The sequence below is a fragment of the Leuresthes tenuis genome, unplaced genomic scaffold, assembly GCF_036924035.1.
Source record: "Leuresthes tenuis unplaced genomic scaffold, fLeuTen1.0.hap1 SCAF_7, whole genome shotgun sequence".
Classification (NCBI taxonomy): domain Eukaryota; kingdom Metazoa; phylum Chordata; class Actinopteri; order Atheriniformes; family Atherinopsidae; genus Leuresthes; species Leuresthes tenuis.
In genome coordinates this window covers 5,377,905-5,398,048 of record NW_027325361.1, presented here as the reverse complement: position 1 = coordinate 5,398,048, position 20,144 = coordinate 5,377,905, and the positions used below count along the sequence as shown (strand labels likewise).

The following is a 20,144-nucleotide window of genomic DNA, read 5'->3' as shown; positions in this document are numbered from 1 at the left end:
GTATAACATGTTATACAGCCTTGAAAAGTGAATGATATCTGAACTAATCTCAAAGTTATATTCAATATACAGTTACTTTTACTTATGTAAACAGAGAGGAGAGGACAGAGCTTCAAAGTTTTTTATTGAGCGTGACAGATCAGCAATACAGCTATGCATTTGCAAAATCTGTGCTTTTTTTATATATAATTGAGCGAAAGAATAGCCAATCGGTGTTGGAGAGGAAGATGGGCATGTTGTACAAGAGTTAACTATTAGGCCATTGAGGCTCAACAAGTTCATTGGATCAAAATAAGCTTATAAATAGCTGTTTAGAGCTAACAATCACATGTAATGACAAAAAATGGATCTGAATGAATAGAATATCAATCAAAACTAAGAAAGGCCTTTACATATTGAGCAGCCTTGAGATTGCGTTCATAAAAAGTTTAATTTAATTCAAGGGAATTCTTGGTTCCTACATAAATCACTGTTCTATTCTTTTTTTTATGACCGTTTCAGTTGATTCCCACGATTATTGGATTATCAACTCTCGGTTCAAAAAGAAGTCTAAAAATTACACTTTATATCTTTCCTTTTATTCCTGTAAAGTGCTCTCTCTTCTTATATTTATATTTGTTTTGTCAAAGACAAAGGGTTGTAATGTTAAAATATAAAGACTTTCAATGTTCAGGTCACTTCACTTTAGCTGTGTGCAATAAAATTAATTAAATGTATCTCTTATTACTATCAATCCATAACTTATATCTTGCAGTGATGATTAGACAGCGTTTCTTTAGATCAGTAACTGACATGCATTTCATGTTCCCAAATGTCTGAATGTTGTAGACATAAATTAAATGGATTTGAAATGTGTCAACTGACTACAAACTCTTATCAGATTTCTCTCTCCTGTGAAAAGTACGATACAGCGACAACAATACTTGCATGCTGGCTTGCATGTTTCTGAGAATATTGACACTAAACACTGCTCTTTTTTACCCATCGGCCCATTTTTACAAAAAACGCCACTTTATGAACTTTTTCTGCTTGGATTTGCTTTGGAAATTAATTTTTATGTGGATCTTACATTACATGTTTACTGTAATGTGACAAAATGCATTAATCCATCTATTTTTTCTTATTTATTTGTGTATTTAGTTTTTGAGTCATCTTAGGTGGGCTGCACAATACAAAATTTATTCATTAACTTAATTTCCTGTTGATATCTTGAAACTGAGCCAATTAATGCTCAGTGGGTTGTAATGTGTCCTCTGTGATGGGAGATGACCTCCAATATTTGTTTGTTGAACAGAGGTCTGAGTCTGTGTGAAGGCCAAGATATTCACAGACACAATCCTCAGTGCACTTGAGGCTCTGCCACAGGATATTGCTCCTGTACACTTAAAGAAGAGCAATAACAGCTCACATTTCATCTGAGGCTGCAATTCCTAAAAGCCATAGCAGCGTGATAGCCAATCTGTCTTTTAAGAGAAAATGAGAAAATAAAGTACAGAACAACCAAAATGCGCTTAAGACCAAATTAGTCTTAAGTTAAACAAAGAAAGAAAAAACAAAACAATGAAGAACCACTCGGTTAACTCGGTGTAAACAGGTCAATATAAAGTCATGAAAACATTTCTAAGGTTTTATGTCTCAAGTCTTAAAATGAATTAATACAACCTCAAATTAACAGCATAGAACATGCTTTTTTTTTATTTTACAAAGACTTAGCCAAAATCTAGAAGTAGTGTGGATAACTAAGCCTACACCATAATTCAGCAGTTTGTAGAATCACATTTAGCAGCAATAATTTGAAGTCATTCTTTTCAGTTTCTCACATTATTTTGATTCTTTAATTTTTCAGTGCTGGTGTCCTCGTGATGAATTTAAGCCAAGTTTTGGCTGTCGGACATACAGCCTCATATTTGACTCTGGAATACTTTGCTCAGCAGAGGATTTCAGGGTTCGACTCAATAACTCATGATCAATCCATGTCCTTTAGCTGCAAAATAAGCCCAAATCATCACTCCTCCACCACTGTGCATGACAGCTGATATGAGGTGTCTTTGCTGATATTCTATGTTTGCATTATGACCAAACATCCCCATTTTGGTTTTGACTAAAGGACATTGTTCTAAAAGTATGGTGTTTATTCAGGTGCAACTTTCAAATCTCAGACAAGCTGCCGTGTCCTTTTCTCACCCTTACCAGGTTGATTCAGTTGCTTCTCTAAGACCATGGCTTATGTATTTCTTTGTTTGCATAGCTATACATGTGAATTTGATGATCCTTTAGAGGCTGACAAAAACAAAACCTTCGGAAGCCACCACATATGTCATGAGACGAGGCGGGTTAGTGTTGCAGAACCAAACAAGAATAAAATTGCTTATGACATATGTGATGAACAAGCATGCTTACAAAAAATAAGCTCTTTTTATCAGTAAAACAGTTTTTTACATTTTTTAAGGATTTTAATGTGGCGTATCTATCTAATAAATACAATGTAATGCATCACTGTTCCATGTATTGCAAGATAACATAAAATGTTTTGAAAACCTACAAACTTCCAAGATTTTGGTGTGAAATTTGCAAAAACTGACTAAAGATTTTTGTGTGAAGAAATTATTTCCAAGTTAGTTTGAAATAGAACTGAGGTGCCTTAAAAAGACTTCAGCTGTGAAACAGAGACAATAACAATGAGGTTACAACTTAACACAAACTAAGACTCTGCTGTGGTAATGTTGTATTGGTAGTCATGATGAGAGATGTCTCACATCAATCAACCATAGCTTCAAACTCCTCTAATTTATTATTATTTGCACATCAGCAACTTTACCACCAGAGCCAAGCAAAACAAACGCAGTTATGGAACAAGAAAGCTGCTCAGTAATCATTTATAGATAGTAACCATGAAACTAACTCTGCATCATTTTTCTTTATTCTTTATTTGTAATAACATGTCTTTTTTTACCCTTCGGATTTATTTTTAATGGCAACGGTGTACTTTTCTGAAGTTCTGAAGCGTGGTACTTAAGCTCCCTCGCAGTTTCTGGGAATTTGTTAAACCAAAGTTGATGTACTTTAAAACAAGTCAGAAGCACATAGTTATAAAGAGATGCTCACACTCGACCGATGATTAATCCATTCATTGCACTTGACTGCTATTAACCCTTAATTCCTTCCCTCCTTTATACGCACTTCTTATGCATTTCCCCTTATTCATTGTCAGATAAATAATGACAGTGTTATGTGTAATCTGTTGTTCATCTGATGTTGTATTTGCCTTGTTTTAAGACCTTGGGATGCTTTATTTTCATGCTTTATTTTGTCCAAATTTTTTCATAAAACAATTCTGCGCCGTATCATTTTCTTATTTTAATTTTTACTTTGTATAGAAGATCAACTTCAATGGATTTCATCAGCTTTTCAGAGCGATACTTTGTGAATAGCTCTTCAATGTTTTCCCAAAGCACACTGATGAATTTTGTCTTAAATGTAGCTACAATAATGTAAAAAAAAAAAAGTTTGTGTTAATGTATGTTTACATTTCTGTACTGTACATTAGGACATCTATGTTTGTAAGTGTGGTTACATGTGAGCAGCAGACTTGGATTCTCTGAGTTACTGTAGGAGAAGCAGACATGGCACACCAAGATATTCCCAGAGCACCAGCAATTAATGATGACAATTTAAATTTTGATGTGCTGGTCTTGGCCGTGGCAGCCAGGGCAAGACAAGTTGAGGAAGTCACCCATCTAATAGATGCCACATGATATTAATGTACAGAGAATCTCTGCATCTAACCTGGCAGCCACAGGAAATCAATCACCTCACTGGCATTACTTTCATCTGACAAATGTGTTCTCAGAGGCCAGGTAGCGGAGCTAATGGCCTCCAAAATATTTCTGTCAAAGACACAGCTCCTATTAATTATTCAGACACCTGTGCTGTGGTGCAACCTTACAATATTTACAATACTGCAAAGTGGCCACTCTCCCACCGGCTTACTCTGGCTTACTCTCTCTGTGGTGGTGGCTGCTTTTGCATGAGCTATAATTCCATCTGCTCCACTTCTTCAGAGAGAAGGCGAGACACAAGCTGCTTTAGTCCCTCACACCAGAAACACTCGTTTCTTGAGGTGCATGTGAGTTAACGTGACTGAAGGTGGCTGATAGGTGTCATTAAGATATTAATGAAACAGGTAGTGTTTCATTGTCATTGCTGAACTGGAGGCAGAACGTCAGTATTTTCAGCAGTGGTGGAGCATACTGTTTTTCCCAGTTTAGATGTGATAACATTCTAAATATAACTGGTAATCGTGTGCACAATGATGCATCACCAATGTAGCAAACAGGGCAAAATATAATCACCTTTTTATAACAGTGGCAGACGGTGCTGAACAAAGAAAATAATGGTAGCAAATGCAGCCGACGACCACTGGCCACCGTGTTCTTACACCCCTTTTTCCGCCCACAGATCGGAGATAAGGGAGCTGACTCTGAATGAGAGTGAGAGAAAAGAGTAGAGAGACCGCTGCTGCATTCGTGTACATGCGGAAAAATAGAAATAATGAGCTTCCCTGTTAAATTCAAGTATAGCTTTATGGTCAAAGATTTTGTTTGATAATGGTATCTTTCTTGGAAGGGGCTTTCATTTCTTTACCAACCCACAGCATGCAAACATAATTATTCTTATCACTTGACAATCAAAGGCACAGTTCATTATTGCAGGGAGGGGAAGTGGAGGCAAACTACAATTGTATAGAAATCTATGAGGAAATTACTCTATTAATTTTTTTATATCTATTCATCCATCCATTTTCTATACCCGCTTAATCCACCGGTTGGGTCACAGGGGGGCTGGAGCCTATCCCAGCGGTCATTGGGCAAGATTCTTGATATTTCTCTGTAAATATTTTCATGTTGAGCTTATGAGCAGAATCACTTGAAGTCTGAAGTCTTTTTGAAGTCTTTTTGAGCACATCATGACATGCATTTGTAAATTCTAGATGGGGAGTGTGGTTTCCTTGTTAGTCAATAGTCAGTTCAATATTCAATGGATGGTGACCATTCTATCTACAACAGAGGTGAAGGAATATGTGTCCATGGCACAAGGAGTGTTTTAACAACCAGAGATTTGCACTATAATGACATGCAAAGCATCTTTCAGTTCACAGTCAATCCCTGTCTTGTGACATCTTGTCAGAAGACAAGATAACAATGGACAAACTACCATACTAGGTTTCAAAATCATAGACTACAAGCAAATGAATAGATCAGTGTTTCCCAACCCTGGTCCTCAAGGCACACTGCCATGCATGTTTCCCACGTTCCCTGCTCCTGTACACCTTGTGTGAATGGGTCTTCACCAGCCTGAGCCGTCTGTAGAGCTTAAAGAGCTGAAGAGGAATGGAAAACATGCAGGAATGACTATGGTTAGGATACACTGGAATAGATGAAGTTACAAGACGTTTTCCCTCTTTTTCTTAAAAATGTATTGTTGGAACACATTTTGAGCTACGATGTTTATGTTAACGCGGTGCGTTTGCGCGAATTGAGTGAGGATCTTATTTTACCCACATCCAAGGAACACATCATTAGAGAGTAACTGGGTCACGTGAGACGCTCCGCTAATAATGCAGTGACGTGTTCGACTTCTGTCAGTACAGCGGTGGCTACGAGACAGCCTTCACGGGCCAACAGCTGCTTTGCCCGGCTGAGAAATCCAGTACTGGTCCTGGTCAGTCCAAGACGGTGCAGGGGACATCTTCGGGAGAGTGGCAATCCAGAAGGGGCGGACTGGCAAACCGAAGCTGAGAGGTGAAGGTAGATGAGTTATTGCTTTTGTTTTCTCGGGGAACGTGTTTGGGCAGTGATTGGACTCTGGGAGCAGTGCTGGGAGCTATATTTTGTAATTCTGTTTTCCTTCAGAGCGTTTAATCGTGGTGCTACTGCACATCAGTCGGCTGGGCATCTTGGAGTACCAGCCGCACTCCTGCAGCTCTGTGGCCGCTACACTCCCAACCTTCCAGCGTTTAGGCTCTGGATGAACGTGTGGGGATACTGTGGTGCTTGCTCATACAATTTTGCATTAAATAAGACGTGTTAACAGGAGGAAACTTGGCGGATAAGATTAGGAAACAATGGTTGCACCGCCAATGAAGCCCAAAACATTTTTTTAAGTTGTGAGGCAGAAGGGACTGTATCAGGGACACAAGGAGCAGAAAAGGGAGGAGAGGAGGAGTCACACCAGAGGAAGAACCAAAACCCTGCAGGTTTAATCAGCTTGTGGGTATGAGGACCTGGAGGGAGACGTCCAAGGTGTCAGTGCGATTTGAGCAAAGAGAGGAGGAAGAAGATAAGAATTAAAGCCCCGCCAGAAGGGGCGGTGATGGCGGGTAAACGTATCGGAGTTTACACTCTCCATCAGCCGACCGCAGCCCTGTCAGCAGCCGCAGCGGCACCAGCATGAGGAGGAGGAGGTACGCTGCACTGCACGTCTCATCAGTTCTCCACATCCTCATTATTCATTTAGCCTTCCCCGCCTTGCTCTCTCCTGTATTACATTCACCTTTATCTGCTGCCTTGACAAGGATCCACCTATTCATCTATCAGTTTCTCCATCAAGCTTAATTTTGCATCTCTTCATCAGATACTTTCTGGACCTTGAGTGGCTCAAATGAATAGATAGATAAAAGTACATGTAACAGTGCCAGGGTGGGCCCGTAAATCAGGTGTTTAAGGCAGATGCATTTGAGCAAAATTAAGAACCCTTTGATCTCACTGTTACTCCAAACCCTGTCTATGAATGTTGGCAATAGCCTTAATTCATCCTCTTCCCGAACAGTGTTTCCCCTTAGGGTTAAACTAGTGTTTTCAAAGGGAATTAGCAGTCCTTAATGTATTCATTAACACACACTCAAGTTAAGGAAACCCCTCTATGTACCTGCCAAGAAGCAAAGCTTTGGAGTTTCCATTGATTCAGATCAATCAAGGAAGTTGTTTATCCACTTCATCCCGTAAAACTGCCGGAGATATTTGGCACAGAGGACTCTGCATACTTCAGATAGTCTGCTAAATGCTGCAAAATACATAACAAAGTAATATTTTTTTAAAAATCACCATCTGGGCATTCAGTCTGACCACTAGACTATGAAACTTTTAATATGGTTAAATTTGCAAAACACTTTAGGATTTATTGCTTGATTAGAATACAATGAGCAGAGTTAGCAACACAATTAAAAGGAGTAGATATCACTCTCTGAGTGGAAGAAAATAACTGACATATATTAACTACAGCTGTGATGGCTCAAAGCTGCCAAAGCCTTATTTCCCAGACGTCCTCTATGTTTCTGAGTCTGGTTGTTGCACTGAACTTCTGTGTTTCATGTCTTTGTGCAGAAAGTGTTTGTTCATATGGTTAGTTTTCTGTTTGCAACCCCATGCTTTATAGCTGATAGGGATTATTTGTGTAGTTCATGACACTGGCATGCTATATATTTAGACTATATATCATGTTTTATTTTTTTCTTTTAGTCTTTGATATCTCCAAAAAACTGTTAAGAAAAGACCTAACCCAACCATAGAAATAGTCACTGACCGATTACCTTTTGGTCAGCTAATTATTCATAGTTCAGCTAATTAATTCCTAATTGTTCTAGCTCAAAATATTGACAACAGTATTTACAAAGAAACAGAGGTTGTCTTGTTTTTTGTTCCTAGTTATCACTGGTTTAGCAGGTTTTTTTTAGATTCAAAACAAAGCAGCTCCCTCTGTTTGAAAAGTGTCAAAAACAGAAACAGGGTAGTTGATGATGCAGAGGGATTTCTGATTGTTGAATTGATCCTTCATGGATCATCATGGTTATTTTGTGTAATGAATGGGATCAAGTTGCCTGGCCCACATCTGAAATGCCACTAGTGATGAAGGGTAAAATAAAAATTAAAAAAATAAACCTGCCCTTCCTGTCTCTTCATGAAATCTAAGTTCATATTATCTCTCTCTACTTCATGGTTCTTTTTTTTTTCAAGTTTTTTCTTGAAAGAACAGTACACAAAGAACAGAGTCTGTTGGTTATTCAATGGAACTGGAGGCACCGTTGTTTGTTTTTAAAGTATGTCTAACACTAACCACAGTGATCATGTTTTTCATACACATGCTATAAAACTACAGACCAGCCCCTAAAATAACATTTCAGTCCATTTCTGCCTCATATAGAAAAAGATAAACTGCAAATTAATAAAACACATTTTTAGGATTTTAGAAAATTTCATTAACAATGTAACAACACATAAAACCCACTGACTGTAAAATGAACACACAGCTGAATGAATCTGAAAGTTCTATAGTTGATTAACTTTACTTAATTGGGTAAAAAAGGGGGTCAAATCTAGCAGGAAAGCAGACCAACACCAAGGAGACAACACTAGGTTGTTAATTAGCACATCTTATACTCAATCACTGTAAAACTGTTTTGAGATCCGTCTTGGATTTCCATGTTTGTAGTTCACGTTGAGTGCATTGACTCAGTCCAAAATCGTAGTTTGCAAGATGCAAAAATCTGAATGGAGATTCAGAGGGGTCAGTGTTTTTTTTTGTCTTGTTCCTCCACAGAATAATTGGACTTCTCTCTGTAAGGTCCATTCTGATTGTCTAGTCCCCCATTCATCTCATCACTTCTCCATCAAATCTGACAATTTTAACCAAGTCTTTAGCCAAACTGAACATAAGCTCAGCAGGAGACAACGATGGCACATGCATATAACATGAGAGGGATCCTCACAAGAGGCCTCTCTCATCCAGCATGTAGCCTGCTGTGACGTTCCTGCACATTCACTATAGAGACGGAGATTCTTGAGCATAAACGAATAAACAGCTCGATAAAGGAAAAGCACCACCTGTTGTCTAGTTGTTGAATTCAAATACTGGACTTCACATTGCAATAAGATATTGTAGTGCATAATATCATAGCAGAACACTGTGTCCCCATTAAAACTTGTATGATTGTACGAATCATTTGTTAAACATAAAGTATTTGAAAAGTACCATTTGATGATATTTTATACAGAATCATCAAAACCTTAACTAAATTCTTACAATTGTGCTTTTTGGGAAAACAAAATGAGCCTTAAACATATAGATATATATAGATATAGCATCAACTTTGAAATGTTTTAACAATTTGATTTTTAAAAGTCTGGATATAAAGGATTAACCACATTCAGATGAAGCCGAAGAGAATCCCACTGAAAATTATTGCTTAATATTTTCATTCCAGTAATTTATAATAGCTAAATGGTTAAAACTAATTATTGGAACTAAATTTTAAGTAGATGACTAAGGAGAGGACAATAGTTTTAAAAAAGTTACTGAAAAGCAGATGACATGATTAGCTAAAGATAACAGTTTGAATGTTAGCCAAACATAATGGATACATTGCTGAAACTAGTGTAACATACAGATATAGATTTGCTAAGCAGTTAAAATGCTAAAGCTAAACATTTGATTAGGTTAGCTGATAAAACAATGTATTTTTAATGAATACAGTTTATTTAGTTGAAATGATGGTTTAATAGTTAAAGTTGAAATATATGTGTAAGGGTTAATGTTTTAAATATATACAACATATATATACAATAATGGACAACAATATCATGCAGTGTTCCATTCTGGGCATGGGTCACCATCAGTGTTGGCTATCTAAATTCAAAAAAGTAATTAGTTGATTACTTAAGATGTGTCTCCATCAGCCTGTTTAGATGCACATCGAGAAGTATGGCATTGGAAAATTATGATGGAAACGCCATAATTCGAATTAAAATCCCCTGATTCGCAGAAATGAAAATATGCTCGCTAGCGCCACGTTTTGGTTGATTCGAAAGGGATGGAAACAGCTGTGTTCGCATCAAGTCTGACGAAGCGCACTTTCACCCCAACTGCTTGCGGCGTTTACAGGTCACTCACAAGACAACAAATATGGCGGACAACAGAAGGTTTGTGTGGACGGAGGAAGAAGTTGTGGCGTTTTTAACTTTGATTAAGGAGAAACAAATTACCGCTATCCTTGACAGTAAACAGCAGAGAAATACCAGCACATTGTCATGCCAAACTGCGGAAAACTCGCAAGTTAGTAGTTTTCACCAAAGTCCATATGTCTGATGGAAACAGACATAATTAGAATTTCTTTTAATGCGCATTTCCCAATGATTCGAATCACCTTTGGATGGAAACACAACTACAGTTACAAATGACTTCTCCCAAAAAGTAATTGAGTTAGTAACTCAGTTACCTCATTGTAAGAGTAATTAGTTATTCAGCAAAGTAAGTGTGACGTTATTTTTCATGTTCTTACGCTATTACGTTCTATTTGTTTTCAACACAGTTAATGGCCTTGCACCCCCCTACATAAGTGAAACCCTGAGGCTTCACCAATCTGGCAGAGCTCTCTGCTCTGCTGGTCAACATCTACTGGAGGTTCCCCGGTCCAGGTGTAAGCAGTGGGGTGACCAATCTTTCGCAGTGGCAGGTCCAAAATTCTGGAATACACTGCCCTCTGATTTACATACCACCACTGACCTACCTCAGTTCAAAGCCAGATTAAGAACATACTTATTTAAACTGGCTTTTCACTGAAGCTGTGGCTCACCTTTTTGTTGTTGTCTTGTGTTATATGTAATCTATTTTAAATCTATTTCTGGAATTGTGAAGCACTTTGGTCAATATCTGGTTGTTGTAAGGTGCTATATAAATAAATGTTGATTGATTGATATAACATCTTTAACGTCTAAGATGTTTATATTAACTGATTGAAGAATAAAAACTCTACATACAGTATTTTAGAACATTTGGAATTTATTTGAACTCAATAGACTGCAGCCTGCCATATGATATGCATAGAAATAAAAATATCTAAAAAATAAATATTGAAGATAAAATTCAAATGCAAAATTAAGAAACCCGTGTAAACTTGGGTAAAAAGAAACAAAGCAAAATCTGGCCATTAAGTAGTGCAAATCTCAGTGTTCTAAACCAAACACTATCCTTAAATATTCCGTAAAGTCAGAATATGAAATATTGAAAATAATTAAAGTACAAATGCAGCAGCAGCAACAAGTGTCTTGTTAGCATGTGTTGATATGAGGTGCTTCATGAGATTCGAGTTGCCGAAGGCAGACGTGGATAAAGTATTTTTTTCCTGGGTATAGCGTGTCTTACAGAAACATTGACTTTAATTAAAATGAGCGAGAAGTAATAAAGGGAATTCCAGTTTGAGAACACTACCTTTGAACTTCCCTGGCTCGTCGCCATTGTCGCTGTCATGTTGGGTTTAGCAGTCAGAGCGTGCAGTGAGACAGGATTAGCAGGGCGTGATCCGCCCACCCAGCCAATCATCATCGCATTTGCAACGGCGTCATCATCCCCACCCCTGTTGTCTCGAGGCAGCTGATGTGTGGCCAAAACCTGACACCTTGGGCTTCATTTGATCGAGTTGTAGTAATGCGCCACTTCACATTATCGGTAACGGCAACAGCGTTACAACATGGGAAAAGTAGTAAATTAGATTACTCATTACTGAAAAAAATAATGCCGTTATACTCTAACACCGTTATTACCAACACTGGTCACCATATTGTATGCCATGCGTGCTGGGTACATTACTAACATGAAGATAGATCAACAACAAATTTAGCCACAGCGAGCAAGATACGAAGGGACAAACTCAACATCATCATTGAAATTTGAAACACACAGATTAGAATAGGTTTCAGATTCTGTAGAGGCTGAAGCTGCATTTAGAAAAACTGTTATCAACAAATATTGGTTAAGCAATCTTTAGTAAATTCAGCATAATTTGTTTCCTTGGTTTTGACTCCTTGGTTTGATGAGAACAGTTATGGCAGTCTATGCAGAAGATGCTATGTTACGTAAAATAAGTAACGACTAAAATGAAAATACAAGCAACTTTTTACTCCACAGCTATTGTTACTTGGTTGTCATACAGTCCCACAATGCCCTGCACTTCCCATATTGTCTGACGTCACATTTCCAAGTTCTATGTGACCTGAAGTATCAATTGTAAACGATACCAATTCAGATTAAAACAACCACAGACAAAACCAGAAGTCCAGATGATGATGCAGCCTTTCAAACAGCTCATACATCTCTCTGTTTTGGATGAAACAGACCAATTTGAATTGGGATCGGTAAAAAAAAAAAACATCAGAACAACATATAAGAAATGGCTACTGCTGTATTAAGGTTTTAAACATCATATATCATAACTTTGATATCACTGTATTTAAGATCATGTTGATCACAAAGATATCTGAGCTGATTGGAGTCAAAAGATGTATCTGATTAAAACTAGTTCCCCATTTCTCACAGTGCATTTTGCTCTTGAATGTAAAAGCCCTGTTCATCATATGGCAAAGAGTAATTGGGAGTCCCACCTCATCACCTTACTCTCTCAGAGACTGCACAAGAGGACAAATGAGGAAGTAGAGAAGAAGCAACACTAAAACCAGATCACACACAGCAAGCATAAAAGGCCATGTTGTTTTGAAGCAACTGAAAAGGTGCAAGAAATGTGATCAGAAAAACAAGTGATTAAAATGAGATGCGGTAGCATTTAGAAGGGGTGTGAACTCACTAACAGCCTTCTTTCTTACAGTTGTCTTCTTTGAATAAAGCTCAAATTATTTTTAAGATGAGCTCAATGTGACCTCAAAGAAAAATCAAATATGAAATATTTCTGTGCTGCAACAAAGGCATTGAAACTAGTTTAGAACACTTTTTTTTTTCAAGTTTTCAGCGTAATGACAAAATACATCTTAAAAAGAAAGGAATTGTTTTTAACATTCCTATTAGATTGGCAGATCAGTTTAATTTGTTCAGACTTGGGTCACTATGAAAACTATTTCAGGGCAGAGGTCACCTTCAACAGAAATGAAACAGTGGGTGTGGCTTTGCTCTTTGCTGGCCCTATTTCCTGTAAGAATCAACTTCATCTTCACCAGACTGATAAATAAAGGAGACTGGTTTTCATTTCATACTGTGGGCTTGGTTTCTGACATTATAACCCCTCTTCAGAAAAACTGGAAACTTTGGTCTGTGGACTCAAAAAATGCAAAAATAAAAGTCACTTGTAGCTAATGGCCATCAATTTATTAACCAAAATGTGTTGCCACAGTACAACCACTACTTAACATGTCATTTAAAGCCTTCCCTTATAAAAAAAAACAATACCCATACTTTGCTATTTTGACACCCTAAAAGAATAATATATTTTGTGATTAGAGATAGAAGTTTTCATGTAATATCAAATATCTGTGGGATTAAAAAGTTAAATAAGTTAATAAATAGCATTTAATGGGATTGATTAAAATATCTAAAATAATCTAAATGGTTAAAAGGTGGTTAAACTGATAAAAGTGTTGATTTTATATTGTATACTTTGTTGTTTCTTGATTGAGTTTTTTGCCTGTGATCTGCACAGTGGTCTTGCTCATACAATTTGTGATCGATTGCCTTTGTCCCGTGCTCGCCTACTTCGAATTCGCAGAGGTTTTTGTCATTCGAGTAAAAAGAAAAGGAAACATCACTCGCGTAATTTTTCTCTCCTATTTTCAGGTATGTCACAGTTTATAAACAGTGTTCAAATGTTGGAGGAATACTTTAGAAATGGTTTCAGTAACCCTAAATTAAGCTTGCTCATTGTTAAAATATGCGCGCGTGAGCAAGTCCCAACTTCGTTATAGAGACGTGGTTAGTAACACTGTGTGTGTCTACTATCTTGTTAACTTTGATTCAATATCCATTAATATCCAGGATTGTTAGTTTTTTGAATACTTGCTCAAGTGATTCGAGTAAAATCCTTGCCGAGGAAACATCACTTGCGTAATTATTTCTCCCCTATTTTCAGGAGCGTAACACTATCAGCTCAAAGTTACCATATATGTGAACAAACTAAATGTTGCATATACTCACTTTTATGAAGTTTATTTATTTATTCATCCTTCATTCACACCAACAATTAAACATAATTCAATGAAATGAAGGTGAAACAATTTGGCGACTAAACTTTGGAAAATTTAATAAGATGATGACTGAGTTTCCTCTCAAATGTAAAGATGAAGAAATGTAATGTCTTTGTCTTTATTAAAATTAAAATAAAGATATTTTGAGGATATTTTGGGTTTTATGTTGTTAGTTGGATTAGAAAAAGCTACAGTACCTAAATTGTGAACTGTTTTACTTTAATTACTTTGTTAAATTTTATTGATGAATAAATTCTGAATGATAAAAGTATAACCTTAAAGGAGGTGGCCTTACTTCACTTACTACAGCCATGGTACTTTTTTTGGTGTGGAGTAATGTTTTCTTATATCCTTATGAACCCTGAGCTTTTGTTACTCTGATGAAGGCCAAGCGCTGTAACACTACCTCAGTATTAAAATAAATCATACATGTCATGGTTGAATGAAGACTGTTGCTTCTAGGCAACGTTATTAGGCGAAATGGGAGCCTCAGCCAGCCACATAATCAGTCAGGCCTGTTTCAATAAAGTAGAATTTAACCTCTATCTTCAGTGGGCAGCCACACTAAATGGCTCACAAATGGGAGCTGCATTTTTCCTCAGGAAAATGTGTCACCATCACAAAACAGGTTTTACTGAATGACGGTCATACCTTCATCGACAAAGCCTGTTTTGCACGTATTACATACATTGTACATGCAAAAGAAGAGGGTGCTTTCAGTGCTTTCAGTGCTATATTTTCCTGTAGTGCTGAAGCTGATGTGGGGAAAGAGTCGTTACTAATGTATGCCTAATATATCACTATGTGCCACTCCGCCAGCCTTCATTCTGATTATTGACCGCTACAGAGTCACTGGGGCTTTAATTAGCGCTAGTGTAACTAATTGGCTTGCATAGTAGTGACATTGATGGGAGGCAAGAAAATGAATTAATGAGGAGAGGCATTGGCAGATTAAATAGTGATGCTAAAAAGTAAAAGTGCGTGTCTGATGTCCCAGTGAACTAGGCATTTCTGTTAAAAACAACAAAAGAAAGCCATTCATGGTCGCCTGCATGTGAGTGTTTGTGTGTGGGTGGATGTTGGTGTTTGTGTGGGCATCGTTGCTTGTGTGTTTGTTTGTGTCCTTTTTGCATGCATGTATATGCTTCTGTGTAAGCACTCTTCATCAGAGCTTGTGTAACTAGATGTTCATTTAGTTGACAGCAAAAATCTCTCAAGCGCTGGATGTGCTTTGATGTAAAGTATGTTAACCTTTAAAACAAAGCTGGCCCTGGCCTCTCTCATTCTCCTGTAATTGCTTGCACTGGGTAAGCACACTCGCCTGAAAAGGTTATCGTGTTCCTTGTCAGTTGTCATGATAAATGAGTAAACCTAGCAGAAAATATTGGAAGTTTGGAAAATCTCACTCATACTATGCTATCACATAATATTTGCACAACATAATACTCTGTTGTTCTTTATCTGTGAACATTAAAAAGCATACAAACACACAAGAGTGGTAGTCAGCAATTTAACACATTCAGGGTGGAAGGATGGATTAGACTGCTACATTTGTATTCACCAGAATAGCTTCCGCTTTCCCATCGTTGTGTATGTCTCTGTGTAAGTTAACATGCACGGCCATATTGATAAATGTTTCTGGTGTGGGTATAATTATATGTTATTTGAGTCCATTACATACAAATAATTTTAGGTGCTGTAATATCTGTTTTGAATAAAGTCTGGTCTGCGTTAAATTTAATTTTGTAGTGGTGTGTTTCTGTAAATGCGAAAAATGTATATATAATGAACAGATGGAATTATATTGAACGCATTCTAAATGTTGTGCTTGTTGTAACTTATTGTTTGCCGTAGAGATTTAGGTGTGTACTGAATGTGATCACCCTTTTCATCCGTCTCGGTGGACAACTCTCTAATGATCAACAATGTAATCATTTGCACTGTTTACACTGTTGTCTATTTGTCTGTCTAAATGCACTTTCCCATGTATGGTCAGCATTGTATTTTGAAGATTGAACAGCTTGGGTGATCCCAACAAGACAGTAGGCTGTGCTGATAAGCTGAAGGTGAATGACGGGCAATGACGGTCATCGCCAGAGGCTGGCTCAGGGTTCGGCACTGTTGCCTGCTGGACCCTGAAAACTCATTTTGACAGAAGCATCTCCTCCCTTGCTGTTGATGTGCTGTGGGGGGCTGATGACACTTTCTCGCTCATGTGGCTCAGAGCTGCGTTCATTGGCATTACATTGAGAAAAACAGCAATTTATACTTCAGCCCTAGGCATTAGGCTAAATAATGACATGCAAGAATGATCCACCATCTCACCATGCTCACAACCAAACTCCTAGCTAGAGTTTCCACCAATAATTTGTTTAGTATTTTAATTTTTTATTTGTTTGAAAATATTCTTCGCTGTGAGCGGACTTTGTGTTAGTAAAGAAAATGTTCTTTTTTTCTGTCACTCCATAAGCTAATAGGTGTCAGGTGTGTTTTCTTTGACAAAATATCCCGTTATTCTATATCTCAGTGGACCCACTCAGGATATCTTTTTTCCCCATGTTACAGGCTGTATGTCATTTTACAGCAAAACTAATATGCACACCACAATATTGTCTAAATGTTATTTTATAAAAAGCTACAGTCCCTGCTGTGATCCTCATCCATGTTCAATCAAATATGTAACAATGGTGTCACCTTTTAAACTGTTAAATCAGTTTACAAAAATAAACATTTTCCATATTGGGCATGAAATCCACTGAAATCTTGAACTGGGCCTTTTGCATCTGGAATTTAGAATACTGTGTCTAAAGAAACTACTCATAGAATGTAGCAGAATAAGCTAAGTTCTTCCCACAAGTCAAACAAAAAATCTGTTGCAATATGAGCGAGCACTGACAGAATGACATTACGCTGGCATGAGGGAGCAGCAAAACAGGATGCCCTTTAATTTTTAATTTTCAAGAAGATCAACAGCCTCCAAAGGGGTAAAAAAAAAAGAAAGAAAATTTAAAAAGTGACAGGAGAGATGTTTAGCATACAAGACTTCATACAGAGAGCTGTGCTTTCCTCAGAGGAGGCCACCCCCTTCCATCTGCCAGTACACTACCTCTTATTTCAAGCTAGCTATGAGGTCAGACCTCAAGAAAATTGATTGACAAAATTATTGCCAATACGTATGATTATGAGTTAATATATTATTATATCTATTATAACTAATAGATTAACAGTTCAGATAGAATAAATATTCAAAGACACTAAAATGACACACTTGGAAAGGGGATGTTTTCTAAAAAGTTATCATACAGTTGCTGATTTGGTCCAGCTTTCTAAGCAAAGATTAACATTAAGATAAAGATGGAGCTAGTGCTTCTTAACAATCTGTAACTCAGATAATTGACATGCGGCTCAGTGCCAATGAATAGGAAGGCTTTTTGGAACTCTTCCCAGACTATTTTCTCAGTTTCTTTTTTTCTCCTTTCAGATTAGAGAGAGCAGACACAGAGGAGGTGACCCTTATCATAACCTGAAGGAGCAAGACCCAGATCATGACCTTGTGTTTGTCTAAAGTGCCAAAGAAGAGCCAGGGAGAAGCCTCCCTGGCCAGACAATTGCTGCTTTCCTAGATCCACCAGAAGCCCTTTCAGCCCTGGTCCAAGCCACACTGACGGGTGCAAATGTTCCCCTGACTTCACTAGGAGGCTCACTCCAAACCATCTGCCAGCTCAGATAACCCTCTTATTGTTGGCAACCACATGTTTGAGGTGACTGTATGTGACTGTCGCCGGCACTCATTCTCCAGCAGCAGCCGCCTCGTGCGACCCCGATCTGCATCATGCAGTGGAGACGGCGACACTGCTGTTCCATCAAGATGACCTGGACCGTCAAGCGTTCGCTTTTTCGAACCCACGTGGCTGGTCTGCTCTCCCTGGCTCTGCTCTTCACTTTCTTTTTATTTTTCAGCCATCAGGACTGGCTGCCAGGACGCAGTGGCCTTCGAGAAAACCCACTGGCTTACACTATCAGGGGTTTCCGCAACCCCAAGGGAGAGGCCAACCAGAATAGCTCCCTCAGGAGCCTGTGGAGGGAGACAGGGTATATAGCACCAAAGCCTCTGCTTAACCTCAGCTCTCAGCAGGCAGAAGGGGCAGCAGGAGAGCCAGGAGGAGGGGGAGGTGGAGGAGGAACCAGGACGGGTGTAATGGGGCTTGGGGACTCAATGAGCACTAACAACAGTTTACAGAAGGAGATGGGTGTAGGAGGGAAACTCAGTGCTCAGCCCTACCGCTACATCCTGAATGAGCCCTTCAAATGCAGGGACAGCAAACCCTTCCTCATCCTCCTCATTGCTGCAGAACCTCGGCAGGCTGATGCGCGCAATGCAATCCGTCAGACATGGGGAAACGAGAGTGTAGCAATGGGCTTGGGGTTTGTTCGACTTTTTCTGCTTGGCACAGGAAAGAGCTCAGACACCTTGCTTCAAAGCAGCATAGAAAGAGAAAGCCGGTTTTACCATGACATCATCCAACAAGATTATCAGGACACTTACTACAACTTGACCATCAAAACCCTGATGGGCATGAACTGGGTGGCTACTTATTGCCCACATGTCTCATATGTAATGAAGACTGATAGCGACATGTTTGTCAATACAGAGTATCTTATCCAGAAGCTGCTGAAACCTGAGATGCCACCCAAGCAGAAGTACTTCACAGGCTATCTGATGAGGGGCTATGCACCAAACCGAAACAAGGACAGCAAGTGGTACATGCCACCAGAGGTTTATCCAAGCGAGCGCTACCCAATATTCTGCTCAGGCACAGGGTACGTGTTCTCAGGAGACATGGCAGATCTGATCTATCAGGCCTCACTCAGCATACGCAGGTTGCACCTGGAGGACGTTTATGTGGGGATCTGCCTGGCTAAGCTGCGCATTGACCCAGTACCTCCTCCCAATGAGTTCCTCTTCAACCATTGGCGTGTCTCTTACTCTAGTTGTAAGTACAGCCACCTGATCACATCCCATCAGTTCCACCCCAATGAACTCATCAAGTACTGGAACCACTTACAGAGTAACAAGCACAATGCCTGTATCAACGTGACCAAGGAAAAGAACAGCAGGTACAGACACAGAAAGTTCCATGGAGAAAGGCCTCCATGATGGATCCTGACTACAGCCCACCTCAAAAAAAAGGATGACAGTTGCACTGGAAATACTGTTGGAGGAGGGGATATTAAACTCAGCACTATACACTAAAGCACATTGTTTTTGGTATTGTGTACAGTTTATGAACCAAACTATTTTTTTAATTTTGAAAAGGTCATGTACACCTGATGAGCTATTTCTAAAAGAAAAAATGTGGTGTGGAGCATGCACAAACAAACTGCTGCTCAAAGGTGGTGTTAATGATTATTAAGGTGCCAATTGAAAGGTGAAAGGTCTCAAAAGTAGTGCAGTATGTTACACTGTACAGATATTTAAAATAATTAAAAACTAAGATGCAGTTGTGTTTACACAGACAAAGGGAAATGTACAATGTTTTATGTTAAAAAAGTTACACTACCTAAATATGAATGAATGCAATGAACATCTGAAGTTGACTAGTTGTGCTGCCCTGTCTCTCAGTGATTGCTTTACAAATCTATCAAAGAATACTACTCTAAAGAGTGGTTTACCTGTCGTATACTCAACTTAATTTTGAAAAAATCAACAAGAAAGCACCAAGAATCACATCAGACATGACTGAGATTGTATTTTTTCAAGCTTTACATTGAGTATGACTGCACTTGAGTAAATGTGCAATGAATCAATTAAAAATTAAATGTACTGAATTAATTTTGTTTCTAACAGTGTCTGGTTATTCTGTCTTGGATCCATCATGACATATCCACGAGAGGAGCTCATCATTATCAAGATAACACATGTCACTGTCAGCAAATAATGGGGCTGGGATGAAATTAAGTATTACAGTTTAATGGCTTTCAACTGCATTTGTTTCCGATTTAAACGTGTTTACATAAAAAAAAAAAGAAAAATCTATTTACACGTGTGATCAACTGAATTATGTCATTAATCACCATATTGTGAGAATTCTTTATCGTTCAGCTTTAGCAGCAAACCCTACTTTT

At 38.3% G+C, this 20,144-nt stretch overlaps 1 protein-coding gene across 2 annotated transcripts; it reads left to right on the top strand.

Annotated features, from left to right (window-relative positions):
* The first annotated feature begins 5,604 nt into the window (after positions 1 to 5,604).
* Positions 5,605 to 19,849, top strand: b3galt2 (UDP-Gal:betaGlcNAc beta 1,3-galactosyltransferase, polypeptide 2). Of its 2 annotated transcripts, XM_072388972.1 has the most exons (3): positions 5,605 to 5,807; positions 5,913 to 6,463; positions 17,500 to 19,849. In XM_072388972.1, the coding sequence occupies exon 3, from the start codon at positions 17,851 to 17,853 to the stop codon at positions 19,174 to 19,176; it is 1,326 nt and encodes a 441-aa protein (XP_072245073.1). In that variant the 5' UTR covers positions 5,605 to 5,807; positions 5,913 to 6,463; positions 17,500 to 17,850; the 3' UTR covers positions 19,177 to 19,849. The 2 variants fall into 2 exon arrangements, with proteins under 2 accessions (XP_072245073.1, XP_072245074.1); XM_072388973.1 differs by lacking the exon at positions 5,913 to 6,463.
* Positions 19,850 to 20,144: the final 295 nt, after the last annotated feature.

What these genes read in the sequence shown, in the direction of transcription:
- b3galt2 (XM_072388973.1), top strand. Translation starts at nt 17,851, where the DNA reads ATGCAGTGGAGACGGCGACACTGCTGTTCCATCAAGATGACCTGGACC.